This window comes from Pongo pygmaeus, chromosome 18 (assembly GCF_028885625.2).
Source record: "Pongo pygmaeus isolate AG05252 chromosome 18, NHGRI_mPonPyg2-v2.0_pri, whole genome shotgun sequence".
Lineage (NCBI taxonomy): Eukaryota > Metazoa > Chordata > Mammalia > Primates > Hominidae > Pongo > Pongo pygmaeus.
In genome coordinates, this window is record NC_072391.2 from 1,435,302 (window position 1) to 1,451,465 (window position 16,164).

The 16,164-nt window shown below is 59.0% G+C and overlaps 1 protein-coding gene across 8 annotated transcripts; it reads left to right on the forward strand.

Moving 5' to 3' along the window:
• Nucleotides 1–368: 368 nt before the first annotated feature.
• UBE2I (ubiquitin conjugating enzyme E2 I) lies at nt 369–16,164 on the forward strand. Of its 8 annotated transcripts, none has more exons than XM_054453433.2 (8): nt 694–774; nt 3,081–3,337; nt 4,775–4,889; nt 5,086–5,169; nt 6,442–6,514; nt 10,912–11,021; nt 11,176–11,255; nt 15,544–16,164. In XM_054453433.2, exons 3-8 carry the CDS (start codon nt 4,824–4,826, stop codon nt 15,605–15,607), a joined length of 477 nt encoding a protein of 158 aa, XP_054309408.1. In that variant the 5' UTR covers nt 694–774; nt 3,081–3,337; nt 4,775–4,823; the 3' UTR covers nt 15,608–16,164. The 8 variants fall into 8 exon arrangements, with proteins under 8 accessions (XP_054309410.1, XP_054309409.1, XP_054309411.1 ...); XM_063654571.1 differs by lacking the exon at nt 694–774 and adding an exon at nt 884–1,046 and having other exon boundaries at nt 4,737–4,889; XM_063654570.1 differs by lacking the exon at nt 694–774 and adding an exon at nt 884–1,046.

Here is a 16,164-nt window from a genome sequence, read left to right on the forward strand (position 1 = left end):
CTAAGGAAACCTCCGGGACCTGTGGCTGGAGAGGTGACCGCCAGGCATCCGGGGAGCCTTTGGAGATCTCGGCCTCCTTTTTCCCTCGCTGCTTGCCGGCGTGTCCTCGGGTGGACGCGGGCACCCCGAAGGGGAGTTTACAGACGCTCCCTCACATCGGGGACGCGGCTCCTTTAAGGGCGTAGGTGTCCAGGGCGCCGCCTGACTGGAAAGTCGCCCCCCGGCCGGGCTCCTGAGGCGGACCTGGGGCGCGGGCGCGCGGCAGCGGGGCGCGGGCAACGGGAGGCGCACGGCGGCGCGGGCGGTGCTCGGGGCCGGGCGGCGGCAGCGGCGCGCGAGGCAGGCGTGCAGAGGGCAGCCCCGCGCCAGGCCCCGCCCCGCGCGCCCCGCCCGCGCCAGGGTCCTCGGAGCTGCTCTGGCTGCGCGCGGAGCGGGCTCCGGAGGGAAGTCCCGAGACAAAGGGAAGCGCCGCCGCCGCCGCCCCGCTCGGTCCTCCACCTGTCCGCTACGCTCGCCGGGGCCGCGGCCGCCCGAGGTGAGCGCGTGCGGGGGTCGGGCCGAGGCCTCTACTCCTGTCGGGCCCGGGCCCCCGACTGCCCCGCGCCCCGCCCCGCCGAGCCGGGCCCCGCGCCGCGGCCGAGCTTCCCGGGGAGTCCGAGAGGCCCCGCGCTCGGCGCCGGCTGGGTCCGCGCTGCTGGCGCCGCGGGGCTGCGGCCTGAGCGCCCGGGCCGCCGCAGGCCTTCGGAGCCGGGGCTCCCCCACTTCGCCCCCGAGGTGCGCCTGGCGTGGGGCCGGGGCAGCCACCTGCAGCCGGGGCCCCGCGAGGCCGCGCCTTCCTCCTGCGCGGGGAGCGGCTTCCGGGGTCACGGTCGCCCCGCGGACGGAGAGGATGGGCCGCGGGGGGAGAGTCTTGGATTGCAACATCGCTGGCTCGCGGGGGTGGGGGCCGGTGAGCGGGCTTGTTTTCGGTGCCTTAAAACCAAAACAAGTCTAAGTTTTCTTGCGCCTCTGAAGATGCTCTGCTGGCGTTTGCTGGGGCCCTGAACGTGAGCGCCTCGCTGGAGGGAGAGTTTTATTCTGTTTTGGGCATCTCTTTTTATCGGTTGAATAGTAGTTGGTTCTGGCAGTTAACGTGCGTAGGAGGAATGTAAGGGAATGGTTAGTTGGGCTTGTGATCGTGGCCTGTAGTCACGCTTGAATCGCAGAACGAAGTGGTTTTGTTGGTATAATTGGAAGTTACGCTTAGTTTCTCTGTTTGCAAAGTGCCTGTCTTTGGGGTGTTCGGTTTGTTTCCTTTTACAGGACCTACCCCAAATGTTTCTTGCTCTTCAAGAAACGTTGCCTTTGGGTAGAGAACCTATGCAACGGAAGACGGGACGGATCCTAAGTTTGCCCTGATTGCTCATTCGGAGAGGTCCCTTCCCTAGGCCACTGGGTGGTTGCTGGTGTGCGCTTGTGTGGTGTCTCAGGGTTTGGGGTCTTGCTTCAGAAACATTCTCGGGGCCTGGGGCAGATCAGGTGCCGCCAGGTGAGCGTCTCCCGACTGCAGGTGCTTGGGTCTTGCAGAAGGGAATACCTCCCCAAGCCTGGGAGAGTTTGCATTTGGGTGCAGGAGGGTCTTTAAAGGCTTCTTGTGCCAGCCTGTCGTGGCGACCACCCGTTGTGGAGATGAGTGCGGTGGAGTTCTGGGAGGTGAGTGCTTTGCTCACCCTCAGCCAGGAAGTTGCTCTGAAGTCGGTGCTGTCAACCAGCAGAGCAAGGCGGTGATCCGAGAAGCTAAAGCTCAGCCGGTTGCGGGCGCCCAGCAGGAGGACAGAAGGCAGACTTTCGGGCCGCTCCTGGAGTGCCCGGCCCTGTCTCCGTTGCTGCAGTGTCTGGGCCTTGCCTGGCTCTAGTAGATGAGAGTTGTTTTTGTCTTTGCATCATAAAAGTTTCTTGCTCTGAAGCGTCTAGTAACTACTAGCCGGTTCAGTAAGTGCCTATCTGTGAATTTGGAAGGGCAGATTCGATTTTCAGCGGGATTTTGAATGCTTGGTCTGTGTTGGGATTACATTGTTACAGATTGGCCGCTTTCTCCAGAAGGCCAGTAGGAGGGGGTGCAGGGGGAGGGGCCTGGCTTCTGTCTGGGACAGGGTGGGTGTGCACCTGTGGCTCCTTGCCCTGATGGTGCAGTGCCTGTGAGACCACCCCGTGGTTCTGAGTGCTTTGGGGCAGGGGACACAGCAGCAGCAGCCAGGCCTTGGCAGGAGGTCTTGCAGGACCACCCCTCACGACTTCTCACACCTGAGACAGTAATAGCTAGGTGCTGGGACGGGGGCTTCTAGGCGGCTCTGTCCAGTCCTCAGCAGGAGGGCTGCCTGTGGCAGGGTCCCAGGCCTGGCTGGCCTCTCTGCGGCCTGGCCTTGCCTGGCTGTGAGGATAGCATTGCCCATGGTCCTTCAGTGTCCGGAGCACTGGCCTGAGGCTTCAGAGACCTGCCTGATTCCTGGCCTCGCTCAGACCCCGGGCACCTGGGAGGTCGTGCCTCCTAGAAACGGCCGCTCGCCAGGCCGCTTTGCACCACACCGGGCACAGGCTGCGGCCACTCAGGAAGCCCATCGTGGGGCTGGGGAAGCGAGAGCTGTGAGTCCTCAAGTCGCAGCTGGGTTGCTGCATGTGGGAGTGGAGGGTGGAGGAACGTGTGGAGTTTCAGAGCCCAGCCCGGTGCGGAGACAGCCTTGAAACCGTGGTTGGCGGGCGCTCCACTCCGCTCTGGGCTCGAACCCTGCCTGCCCCCAGCTCGGCCCAGCTGTGCCCCCCACTTTCTGCCTGTCTGGCCCCTGGCTTCCCCCCACCCCACTTAGAGGAGGGCATGGGGAAGGGCAAACGGTCCAGAGGGCAGGCAGCCTGCAGGCTCCTCTGCATTGCCGTGAGGAGGGTGTGGAGAAGGACATCCCAGTGGGGCCTGGTCTGGGGCTGCCTGTCTTGGACTTAGTCGTGGACCTGGAGGCCAGTGCCCGGGTGGCCCCTGTCACCCTCTCACTGTGACGCCAGCACCTGCTGACTGGAGGACCCAGGTTCCTTTGCCTGCTGTTTCTCAGGCTGCCCTGAGGATCCGTGTTTGGTGAAAAGGAGCCAAATCCACCTGCAGGGTAGGCGGCTCTAGCAGCCTCAGAAGCCTGGTACCCTGGCGACACTGGACCTGCCTGGGCTTCTTTGATCCCAACCCCACCCCCGATTTGTGCTTTGCTGACTCGGGAAGTCATCGTGCCAGCCAGAACCTGAGTGCGGGCCTCTCAGAGCTCCTTCCTCCGTGGGTCTGCTGGGGACTGGGCCTTGTCTCCCCAACGAGTGCCAGGTGAGGCTGCGGCGGCTCCGACGCAGGTGGAGCTGCTGACCTGGCCCCTTCCTGCGGCTGCGAGGTGTGTGAGGTTCGTGGGCCTCCACAGGTGTGGGCGCCATCCAGGTCACCAGGGCCCTTGTGGCTGTTCTAGGACAGCCCAAGCCGTAGTAGGGACGCCCCCCCACGGCTTAGAAGACCTGGCTCAGTCCCCCAGCTTTGTAGAGGTGGCCCTTGTTTGGTGTTGAGATATCAGACTTGGGGGTAGCTTCCGTGTTCCCGTGGACGTTGAAAATCAGCACACGTTTAGCTTTGAATTCTTCGGCGAGTTTTGTGCCCTGAGTGCTGTTTTTCTTCGGTAAAGGTGGCCACCAGTAGGGTGGCCTTGAGGCTGCTGGCCCTGTCTGCCTGGTGTCCCCAGTGACAGTGCTGGCCGACAGGCTCCCGCCGAGACCCCAAAGGTGAAGGTGCCAAGCCCCTGAGGTCCCGTGCAGAAGTGTGGAGCTGGAATCTGGCGTGTGTGCCGCTGCCTCTGATCAGGGACCTGGTCCCCTCCCCCATGCTCCTGCCCTGCCCTGCAGGACCCGTCTGTCCCCTGAAGCTACAGGGACATGGTAGTGGCTGCAAGGTCTGGGAAGGATGGCCCCGTGGAGGGCTCCTCTCTCAGTGAGGCTGAGCCTTTGCCCTGTGGGACTCGTTCTGCTCTGTCTTCAACCTGGTGAAACCCCATCTGTACTAAAAATACAAAAATCAGCTGGGCGTGGTGGCGCACGCCTGTAATCCCAGCTACTCGGGAGGCTGAGGCAGGAGAATTGCTTGAACTCAGGAGGCGGAGGTTGCAGTGAGCTGAGATCGCGCCACTGCATTCCAGCCTGAGCAACAGAATGAGACTCTGTCTCCAAAAAAAAAAAAAAAAAGAATAACAGATGTCAGATGTCCCCTGGCCCAGCCTGAGTCTCACTTCTGAGCGCCTGATACTAAGGCAGGGACCCAGCACCCCACATCCATCTGGGGCACCAGCCCTGCCTAGTCCCCACCTGATGGTACAGTGAGGACCCTGCCACATCAGCCACCGCAGGGTGGCAGCTACCGCCCAGTCGCAGCGGCCTAGCCTCTGAACATCTGTCTCCTCACCTTGGAGCAGAGGCTGCAGCACGTGTTGCAGACCGGGGCTGGGTGGGGGCCATGGGGAAGGGGTCCTTCCTGCCCCCGCCTCCCGGTGATCTGGGCACCACTGACGGGGCCTCCCCTGGTAGACCCCCGGGGTCGGACGACGGCTTGCAAGAGGAGAGTCCCTGCTGGGCCAGGCCAGCGCATGTTAGGAGCAAGCCTGCCTGCTGCGGGCCGTGTGCGTGTGATGGGATGGCAGGAGCCCGCTCACCTCTCCTGACCCCGTGCTCTGCCTCCTGTGTTCCAGGCCTCTCCTGACCCCGTGCTCTGCCTCCTGTGTTCCAGGCCTCTCCTGACCCCGTGCTCTGCCTCCTGTGTTCCAGGGACTGTGAACATGTCCGGGATCGCCCTCAGCAGACTCGCCCAGGAGAGGAAAGCGTGGAGGAAAGACCACCCGTTTGTAAGGAGGGCTTCATTTCTGTGTGCAGTGCTGTGGACAGCCCGCCTCGGTTGAAACTGTGCCCTCCCTGCTGGGAGGGAGCTGGTCGCGTGCCTGGGCCGGGCTGGTGGGACTCGCAGGCCGGTTCTTGGTGGTTTTGGTCCAACTAGATGCCGCCGCGCTGATGTGCTTTTGTGCTGGTTTTCTTTTCTCTCAGGGTTTCGTGGCTGTCCCAACAAAAAATCCCGATGGCACGATGAACCTCATGAACTGGGAGTGCGCCATTCCAGGAAAGAAAGGGGTAAGGGGCGCTGCCGGCCTCCTGCCTGTTGGGGCTCAGCAGATGCGTGCGGCAGTGCCACGGGGATACTCCACTCAGATCCCTGCCGTCCGTGACGGCCACCCTTGTCACAGGCTGCGGTCAACAGGTCAGATCCCCAGCTGTGGCCTGGCCCCCGCCCCGTGAGGACTTGAGCTCAGAAGGTGGTGCTGGCAAGGTTGGGATGACAGCTGTGTCCCTACCGAGGTCATTTCTGGTTGAGAAGGAAGCAGGCTGGGCCTGGCCGGGCACAGGGCTGAGCTGTGGCAGAGGGGAAGGGGCTCTGGTGTGTGTTGGGAGCAGGCCTGAGGGGCGGGCAGCCTTTGCGTGCTGGAACCCGGGATTCTGCTGTATCCTTCCAGGTGTGGCTCAGGTCGCGGGAGCTGGGTTTGCAGGAGAGCCACCCCGGCCTAAAATCGCCTACTGGAGAACCTCTTGGGGCACAGGGACTGGCGGCAGCCACCTAGGATGCCTGCTTGGGGCCCCATGTGTGTCTGGCAAGCAGGGCGGCGCACGTGCCTGTCCTCTTTGCCCAGCTCACGTGAAGCGCTTGGCCAGGGACTCCAGGCCGGCGTGCACATAAGGTTCATGCTCGTGGACTCTGAAGGAAGGAGAGATCCCTGAGGTGTTGGTCCTGCCGGAGGCCTTGTTCCCTCTGACCCATGCCAGCCTCTGGGTTTCGCTCTGAAACAGCTGCTCTCAAAGCAGCTCCGGCCCCCTGAGCTGAGCAGTCCCAGCAGGACTCAGCTTTGCCCGAGACAGGATGTGGCTTGGATTTGTCACTTGTCTGAGGCTCTGCTGAGAACGTCCCTTGCCCTTCACGTTATGGCGAGGCAGGTGCGCGCGCGGCCCCAAGGAAGACGGGAGTGGTGTCAGGTTGTGGGGTGGCAGAGGCGCCTCATCCAGGCAGGGGCTTGCAGAACACCCTGGGGTGAGGGCACGGGTGTGCTCTTGACGCTGCCGGCCCCAGTGTGCGGCAGTCGTCGCCCCCAGCCCAGCCCCCGACCCCCGTCTCCTCCTCTCCTTTCCAGGAGGGCCTTTCAGACTCACGCTCTGGGCACGGCAGAGGTCCTGACGGCCCCCTTGGCGGGGCTGGTCCAGGCTTCAGGCTGGTTTGGGAGCCGCCTCTGTCGGGCCTCTGGCCCCCGGTGTCCTGGCAGTCCTGGAGGTTGTGTCCTAGAAGCGAGCCCCTTCCTCCTGGGCCGGCCTGCGGCAGGCAAGCAGCCCATCTCACCACGGTTTATTTCCCCACAGACTCCGTGGGAAGGAGGCTTGTTTAAACTACGGATGCTTTTCAAAGATGATTATCCATCTTCGCCACCAAAATGTAAGTAGCTCACTGTTCAGTGTCCTGGAAGTCGGCCTGTTCCTGTGGGGATTGGAGTCCTCTCCAAAGAGGCCCCTGGCTGTGGCTGTGGTGCCCTGGTCTGGGCGATCCATGGAGCTGGGAGGGAGGGAGTTCACAGATTTGGAGGTCGGCTTTGATCCCTGGTCCCCGCCTCAGGCTGCAGATTCGAGTCTGTTTCCAGCTCCAGGGGTGGGCGGTACACGTAATAGACTTAGTCTCTCATCCCGGCTAATTGGCTGGGAAGCTCCAGAGTCCTGTGGAGGGAGGCGCTGTGAGAACCAGGCTGGAGCTCCTGGGCTAGGAGTGCCTGGACCCTCAGTGGTTGTTGGCGATGAAGACAGAGGATTTGGTGCCCACAAGACCCCAGCCCTGGATGGGATGGACATGCAGAAGGACCACCACTCAGAGTCTCACCCTGAGGATTTATCTTGCTCCACCTTCTTACTGCTCTTCCTGTGGTGTCTTACAGTCTCCCACCCGTGGCTGTGTCTGCAGCCTGGGCAGGCATAGAGCAGGTGAGCAGCAGAGAAGACGTGAGAAGAAAGGGCTGAGGCCAGATTCGAAATTGAGCCTACAGCTAAGTTAATGATCTCAGTCAGTTCAGCAAAACTCAGGAGAGGGAGGAGAGGGCTGCCGCGTCCCTGCCGTCCCATAGCTGGAAATCGGCAGACCCTTTTTGTGGTGAGTTCCACGCGTTAACACGTGCCCAGCACCTAGAGAGTGCCTGGCCACGGTGAGGCGAGAGCTCTGTGTAAAAGCTTCCCCTGCAATTGTCACTCAAGACACACAAGTGTTTTCCGCAGTGGCAGTGACCAGAGGAGCTTGAGGACTGCTGACAGCACAACCTGGCCGAGACTTGCTTCATTTTGGATTGTCCTTTGCTGTTTGATTTTTTTTTTTTAAACCGTGAGCAGGTGTTACTTAAGATGACTTATTTTAATTAAGAAAAATATAAGAATGAGACAAAGTAGCTGCTTTTATTGATTCTGTTCAACCGTTTATTGGAATTCCAAGCAAGTGCAGCAGGACAAGAATAAGAAGTCACAACGAAAGACGTGGGGAGGAAGGCCAGGACAACAGCTCAGTAAAGCTGAGGTGCAAGGCTGGGTGCAGTGGCTCACGCCTGGAATCCCAGCACTTTTGGAGGCCGAGGTGGGAGGATCACCTGAGGTGAAGACTAGCTTGGAAAACATGGTGAAACCCTGTCTCTACTAAAAAAAAATAAAATACAAAAATTAGCGGGTGTGGTGGTGGGTGCCTGTAATCCCAGCTGCTTGGGAGGCTGAGGCAGTAGAAGCACTTGAACCCAGGAGGCAGGTGCAGTGAGCCAAGATCACACCATTACACTCCAGCCTGGACAGCAGAGCAAGACCTTGTCTCAAAAAAAAAATAGCACAGGATATCGTAAAGGAAACAAAACTAAGTAATACATATAAAAATGAAGTAGAGATTGAGGTACACAAATCTGCTTTTATATCATTTCAGTGAGCAAGGTTTTAAAACTGCCATTTATAGTAGCATGAAATACGTTGGAATAAATGCAACAAAAGATTGGTTCAGGACCTCTGTACTGAAAACTGTAGAATGTTCCAAGGGAAACCATGGCCGGCCTGAGCGGTAGCTGAGCTCTTCTCTGCATTTGGAGGGGAAGACACGACGTTGTACAGACAGCCCTTCTTTCCAGGCTTGTCTGCAGATTCCGTGTGATCCCAGTTGGAGTCAAGCACGTCTTGTTGGAAACTGTCCCACGGACTCAGGAGATGCAGAAATGCGGAGGCCTTGGCTTCTCGGTAGGGGTGGTGAGACCCAGGCTGGGGCTTCGTGGGTGCACAGCACACACGCTTACCCTCTGCCAGACCTGCCACGGGACACGGTGATGGAGACTGCGGGGTTGCTGAGAAGACAGGCAGGCAGACCCGCAGACAGAGCAAGGGGTCCGGAGGCCACGCGTGTGGTGGTTTGGGCTGTGACACCCTGAGGGATATTCCAGCAGGAGAGATGAGCTCTGCCTCCCATCATAGAGAAACAGCTTCCAGATGGATTGTGGTACCCAAGCAGAACAGCGTGGAGAGGAAGACCCAGGATGGTGTCCGTGAGCCCTGGGCAGGCAGGGATCTCTTCACCAGGGATGCAATGAAGTGCTGGCCAGAGGAAGATTGACGAGTTGACTAAGTTGAAATTAAGAATCTCTCTTAATCATAAAGACTGCAGTTGGCACCGGGCAGGAGGGCACACTACGGTGTATGTACGTACCTCAGCCCTCACCCCGAATCTACCAAGAGCTCCTGGGAATCAGTAAGAAGGCAGCCATTACGTCCAGCACAGGAAAGGCCTCCACCCAGCCAGCAAATGCGGCAGGGATGCCTGGCTTTGCCGAAGAGTGGAAGCCTCTGCAGTGGGATCTGCCGTACCGCACAGGGGAGCAGACAGAGCCGCGGCGCAGGGCAGCGGGAGCCTCAGCCACTGCTGGAGGGAGCGGATGTTCTGAACGTTTCTCCTGGACGCTGCCTGCCACACTGGTGGAAGCCGAGCTCATGCTGTAGGACCTGGCTGTTCACTCGAGTCAGTCGAGATTCACAGACGCGCACGCGTGTGTCCACCAGAGGCACAGATGGGTGCCGGTGTCACCCCCACTTGCCACAGATGACAGGTAGGGAAGAGTGAAGAGGCCACGTGATGCCTGGCGGACAGTCCAGACAGGAGGGCACCCCCTTTGTGTTCCTTCTGCCAAGCGCGGGAGTGGCCAAGCCGGAGGCCACGAGGAACTAGGAGGCAGCCTCTACCTCGGGAGGGACAGGTGGGCCTGGCGGTGCTGGCGTCCAGCATCTGCGCCTTTCTGTGGGTAAGTTGTGATTGGCAGAAGAAACGAGATTGAGAAATCAGATTAAATTGAAATTAGGCAATTTTTGTGTTTGCCAAAAGATTCCCTTAGAAGAGCAAAAGGTCAGGCCGGGCGCGATGGCTCATACCTGTGATCCCAGCACTTTGGGAGGCTGAGGCAGGTGAATCACTTAAGGTCAGGAGTTTGAGACCAGCCTGACCAACTGGAGGAACCCCGGTTCTAATAAAATAGAAAAATTGGCCAAGCTTGATGGCAGGTGCCTGTAACCTCAGCTACTCTGGAGGCTAAGGTGAGGCGGGAGAATCACTTGAGCCCGGGAGGTGAAGGCTGCAGTGAGCTGAGATCCAGCCTGGGCAACACAGTGAAACTCCATCTCAAAAAATTAAAAAAGCAAGAAGTCAAGCCCCAAGCAGAAGAGCCCTGTAAGACGTGTCACTTGAGGAACTTCTCCGAAGCAGTCACCAGGAAGCAGCCTGGGCTGAAAGGGGCCCTCAGCGGTCACCAGGATGCGCAGCGTAGCACCACGGAGTGGCCGCCGTGCACCTCACCCAGTGGCTAGAATCCGCCAGCGATGCAGCCTGGAAGCAGCATGGCTTGAGGGCCAACGCCGTGACCGCACATTCCACAGCAGCGCGCTCACGCGCGTTCGCACTCAGGACTGCCACGCAGCTGCTGGTGTCGCCCGTGAGCTCCTGCGGTGTGGGATGGTCGCAGTGTGGGATGCTCTGTGGTGGTGTCCTCGCCTTCCCCAGGGAGTGTGCCCTGTGCGTCTCCATGGTACCTGAAGTCCAGGAAGCTGCCCGCGGGTGTTGGAGTTGGGATTACGGGGCAGACGCAGTGGTCGGTAGGAGCAAGTGTTCTGGGAAGCTGTAGGTGTTCGTGGCACGTTGGCTTTCTGATAATTCCTCTGGCTGCACTAGATACGCCACACTGCGTGTCCTTCCGTAGCACTGAGAGAAGAGGGAGGATGCCCAGGTAAAAGATGGGAAATAGCCTAGAATATCAACTGTGATGGTCCCTGGTGGGGCTAATGGTGGCAAACTTTTCTGCTTTTTTGTAAAGAAATAACACAGGGTCCTAAAAGCCCGTGTGTCCTGGAAGCAGAGGGTCTGTGTCGGAACAGCCGACTCTGGAAGGGCCTTGGCTATGTCCGTGGACGTCTCCTGTGGCTCCTTCCATCTCCCCTGAGTCTGGCCCAGCTGGGAAGGATGTAGGGGCCACAGGTTAAGTGGCCACCCTGGGGCCTATGTTCCCAGACTGCCTGGCTGTGCTGGGAGTTCTGTCCCGGGAGAGACACAGCTTCGTCTCAACTGCGGCCGTGTCCCCAAGGCTCTGTTCCCTGTGTGCAAAGGTGTATATGTCTGCCTTTTGTCTTCTCATGGCCACAATTTAATTTTTTTGAAAAGTTTTTGGCCAAATAACCTGGCTGCCAACCCGGGGCCCCAGTGTTGGGAGGAGGGTGACGTGGGGAAGGACGTGACTCTGGGACAGTGCCTGCCTCCAAAAAGTGCTTCCTTTCTTCCTTTTCCTCCAGGTAAATTCGAACCACCATTATTTCACCCGAATGTGTACCCTTCGGGGACAGTGTGCCTGTCCATCTTAGAGGAGGACAAGGACTGGAGGCCAGCCATCACAATCAAACAGGTACGGGGCCTCCGCCGCCGGCACGGGCAGGGCTGCCTCAGTCTCCCCTCCGGACGCGTGAGTCTGTGGTCATTCTCTGTGGCTGAGGCTGAGTCTCACGGTGTCTCCCTTTCAAACTGCTCACACCTGTCTTGTGTTTTTGTCTCTGGCACAGATCCTATTAGGAATACAGGAACTTCTAAATGAACCAAATATCCAAGACCCAGCTCAAGCAGAGGCCTACACGATTTACTGGTTAGTAGCAACCTTGGCCCCGCTGGTGGCAGCTCCTCCCCATCCCAGCCAAGGCCGCCTGGCAGGAGGGGAGTGGAGCACACAGGCTCACCCTAGGGACAGCCAGGTCCGCGTCTCCAGGGGGAAGGTCGGGGGGCATAAACCCTGTGGGCAGCAGGCACCGTTGCACACGGTCTGCGGTGGGCATGGATGGCGCCAGAGCCGTGTCTGGGGGAGGGAGCAGGCCAGGTGACAGGGGCTGTCTTGGGCCACTGCCCCAGTGAGTTGTGGCCAGCTAGGAGGGGAAGGACCCTAGGTGTGGGTGCCAGAGGAGGCCATGCTGAGAGGCCTTTCCACCGGCTCAGCCTCCCTTGGACCCCAGCCTCCTGCACCGCCCCTGCTTCTTGTACCCATCCCCTCTACAACTTGGTTCCTCCTGTGGGGGGACCCAGCCCAGCAGGGCTCAGTGATGTGATGCTGTTACACAGGCCGTGGGCTTCCACCCTGTCCCTGTGAGGTGCTGCTGTGGCTAGAAGGGTCCCCGTGGGCGTGGGGTCCTGTCTGCACCAAGGAGGGCCTGGTGTGAGTTAGGATGCAGACGACAGCCAAACAGTGCTGGGGACAGCAGGGAGGACCCTACCCTGAGCAGACACCACGCGCCTGCTTGTCCTGCTCCCTCTGCAGCTGCTCTGGGCAGGTCCATAAGAAGGTGGGTTGGGGCCTCCGACCCCCACTGCTCCACCTGCAGCGTTGAGAAACCCAGCCCCATCTCACCACAGGTCCCCACACCTCTGAGGGGGTCTCGGGGGCCCCAGTGGCCAGGGACCCAGAAGGCTCACCCTGCAGCTACCCCACACATCCCTGCCACCGTGGGCATTGGGGGCCCTCTCCCTCCAGGGTGCGTCTCCTGGTCAGGAGGGGGGAGGCTGAGGGGTCCCGGTTGCCGTAGGCCCAGCCCGCACAGGTCGTGAGGAAAAGCACCTGGTTTCGGCCGGGCGCAGTGGCTCACGCCTGTAATCCCAGCACTTTGGGAGGCTGAGGTGGGCGAATCATGCGGTCAGGAGTTCGAGACCAGCCTGGCCAACGTGGCGAAACCCTCGTCCCTACTAAAAATACAAAAAAATAGTTGGGCGTAGTGGTGGGTGCCTGTAATCCCAGGTACTCGGGAGGCTGAGACAGGAGAATCACTTGAACCCGGGAGGCGGAAGTTGCAGTGAACTGAGATCCTGCCAGTGCTCTCCAGCCTGGCAACGGCGGGATGCCATCTCAAAAAAAAAAAAAAAAAGCACGTGGTTTTGGAGAGATGCGTTTCTCCTGGATGCGGGCCCAGCCCAGGTGTCTGCAAGGTGCCCTCCCTGGTGTCTGAGGGTGGCACAGAGGCCCCAGGCAGGGAGCAAGTATCACAGCAGCCACCCCAGGCTCAGCCTGGCTCCCCTGCATGGTGGTGCACACCTGTAGTCCCAGCTATTTGGGAGGCTGAGGTGGGAGAACTGCTTGAGCCCAGGACGTTGATGCTGCAGTGAGTCGAGATTACAGCACCGCAATCCAGCCTGCGTGACAAAACGAGACCCTGTCTCAAAAAAAAAACTCACAGCTGCTCAGTCAGCCGAGCCATTGCTGGAAGTGGCTCATGGCATGTGGCGTGACCTGGGTTTGTGTGCTGGCCTGCTGTGCCCTAGGAGTTCCGTGAAATGCATTCCCTTGGACAGGAAGCCGCAGTGCTCACGGGTGTCCACATGGCCCTTGAGGCAGAAAATGTTTTCTTTTTTTTTTTTTTGAAACAGAGTCTCACTCTGTTGCCCAGGCTGGAGTGCAGTGATGTGATCTCAGCTCACTACGACCTCCGCCTCCCGGGTTCAAGTGATTCTCCTGCCTCAGCCTCCCAAGTAGCTGGTATTACAGGTGCCCGCCACCACACCTGGCTAATTTTTGTATTTTTAGTAAAGACAGTGTTTCACCATGTTGGCCAGGCTGGTCTCGAACTTCTGATCTCAGGTGATCCACCTGCCTTGCCTCCCAAAGTGTCGGGATTACAGGCATGAGCCACCGTGCCTGGAAAATGTTTTCTAGGCCAAGTGTGGTGGCCCCAACGCCTGTAATCCCGACACTTTGGGAGGCAAGGTGGGCTGATTGCTTGAACTCAGGAGTTCATGACTAGACTGGGCAACATAGCGAGACCCTAGCTCTACAAAAAATTAAAAATTCTGCCAGGTGTGGTGGCTCATGCCTGTAATCCCAGCGCTTTGCGAGGCCACTGTGGGAGGGTTGCCTGAGCCCAGGAGTTGGAGACCAGCTTGGACAACATGGCAAGACCTGCTCTCTTAAAAAAAAAAAAAAATTAAGCCGGGGATGGTGGTGCATGCCTGTAGTCCCAGCTATTTGGGAGGCTGAGGTGGGAGGACTGCTTGAGCCCAGGTGGTTGATGCTGCAGTGAGCCAAGATTGCAGCATCACAATCCAGCCTGGGTGACAAAACGAGACCCTGTCTCAAAAAAAAAAAAAAAAAAAAAAAGCATGCCAGGCACGGTGGCTCATGCCTGTAATCCCAGCACTTTGGGAGGCCAAGGCAGGCACATCACAAGGTCAGGAGATCAAGACCATCCTGGCTAACATGGTGAAACCCCATCTCTAGTAAAAATATAAAAAATTAGCCGGGCGTGGTGGCGCACACCTGTAACCCCAGCTACTCGGGAGGCTGAGGCAGGAGAATGGCTTGAACCTGGGAGGTGGAGCTTACAGTGAGCCAAGATCACGCCACCACACTCCACCCTGGGCAACAGAGCGAGACTCTGTCTCAAAAAAAAAAAAAAGGCAAATGTTTTCCTGCCTAGCCCAGCATGGTGTGGGCGTGAGCTCTGTCTCGCCTGCACCCCATTTGCCAACCATCTCCAGAGCTGGGCTGTGGCTCCCATCTGCAGCGTGGGCTGGGCAGGGTTGCAGTCCCCCGCCCTGTGTGACTTTCCCCTGTGTCTCCTGGGCTTGGTGCCTGATGGGCTGCACTGTACATTTGCGTGCACGTAAACAAACGTTCTTTCTCCTACAAACATCCACTTGAAAAGCACTCTTTGTGAAGCATGTTTGCGGGTTTCAGATCCTTTTTCCTGGGTTTCCTGGAGGCCTTGGACCGTGTTCCTGCCCTGGCAGGTGCCTTTTCTCGGGGCCCCTGCTTGGTCAAGGAAGAGCTGGGACGTGTGGCCACCGCCTCTGGTTCCTTCCATGTCCACCCAGCTAAGCTGCTCTGCCGTGGGGCCGGCTGGTGGCCCAAGGAGGGCGCTGGGGTCTGGGCTGCGGTCCAGGCCCTTGGCCTGGGTGGGGATGGCACCTGCGCTGCCACCGTCCTGGGCTGTTGCACCATGCAGAGTGAGGCTCAGTGTCTCAGACCAGGTCCAATCCTGGCGAGACTGCCTGGACTGCGACCCCAGGAGCCACCTCCATAAATGTCACGGTGTCCCCCGTCCTCAGGGTCATGCTGCCCCCAGTGACCCATCAGCCCCTTAGGTGCAGCCTCGGCCGCCCTCCCGCCCACCTGTTTTGCCCAGGCAGTGTGTGCCATGCCACTCTCCTGGGCAGCTGTTTGCAGGCTGAGCCTCACTCTGCCCAGCTCCAGACCTGTTCCCAATGCCCCTGCACTGCCCAGCTCGTGCACAACCCCTTCTGAACCAGGCCTGCCTTCCCACACCTTTGCCCCTGGGGCTGAGAGCCTCATGGAAAAACCCTCCAGAAGTTTGTGTCTATTTTTGGGAATTAACAAAAACAGTGGCAAACAGTCCGTGTTTTCAGTTTATTAGCACTGTCCCCAGACCTACAGAAAAGAGAAGCTGCTGATGACTAGTTAGGACCAGACTTTTGGCATCGGCAACGATGTTGCAGGCCCTGAGCCCTCCTCACAGCCCTGCGGGGACCCCTCTGTGCCCCTCAAACACCAGGGCGTGAGCCCTCCTCGTGGCCCTGCGGGGACCCCTCTGTCCCCCTGGAACACCAGGGCGTGAGCCCTCCTCGCAGCCCTGCAGGGCCCCTCTGTCCCCCTCGAACACCACATCCACCCAGCATGGGTTCCTCTCCTCCCTGCCCTTCTGCCCCCCTCAGACCACAGGACAGTCTCATCCACGTCAGAGCCAGCCTGGGCTCCCCACCACGTAGGCCTCCCTGCTTCTCCGGGCTTCCTGCTTCCGTTACTCTGACAAGCTCCACACTGCCCTCGCCCAGGAGGTGCCGTCCTGCAGCCTGGTGTGCCGAGCTGGCTCCGGGGCGAGCGTGAGGGCCAGGCTTCTCAGCCCTCTAACGCGTCTCTTCTCTTTTGACCTCCTCAGCCAAAACAGAGTGGAGTACGAGAAAAGGGTCCGAGCACAAGCCAAGAAGTTTGCGCCCTCATAAGCAGCGACCCTGTGGCATCGTCAAAAGGAAGGGATTGGTTTGGCAAGAACTTGTTTACAACATTTTTGCAAATCTGAAGTTGCTCCGTACAATGACTAGTCACCTGGGGGGGTTGGGCGGGCGCCATCTTCCATTGCCGCCGCGGGTGCGCGGTCTCGATTCGCTGAATTGCCCGTTTCCATACAGGGTCTCTTCCTTCGGTCTTTTGTATTTTTGATTGTTATGTAAAACTCGCTTTTATTTTAATATTGATGTCAGTATTTCAACTGCTGTAAAATTATAAACTTTTATACTTGGGTAAGTCCCCCAGGGGCGAGTTCCTCACTCTGGGATGCAGGCATGCTTCTCACCGTGCAGAGCTGCACTTGGCCTCAGCTGGCTGTATGGAAATGCACCCTCCCTCCTGCCGCTCCTCTCTAGAACCTTCTAGAACCTGGGCTGTGCTGCTTTTGAGCCTCAGACCCCAGGTCAGCATCTCGGTTCTGCGCCACTTCCTTTGTGTTTATATGGCGTTTTGTCTGTGTTGCTGTTTAGAGTAAATAAACTGTTTATATAAA

Coding starts and splice junctions, on each gene's coding strand:
- UBE2I (XM_054453435.2), top strand. CDS start 4,824: ATGTCCGGGATCGCCCTCAGCAGACTCGCCCAGGAGAGGAAAGCGTGG. Junction 5,170..6,441: donor CCATTCCAGGAAAGAAAGGG/GTAAGGGGCGCT, acceptor ATTTCCCCACAG/ACTCCGTGGGAAGGAGGCTT. Junction 11,022..11,175: donor CAGCCATCACAATCAAACAG/GTACGGGGCCTC, acceptor TCTCTGGCACAG/ATCCTATTAGGAATACAGGA.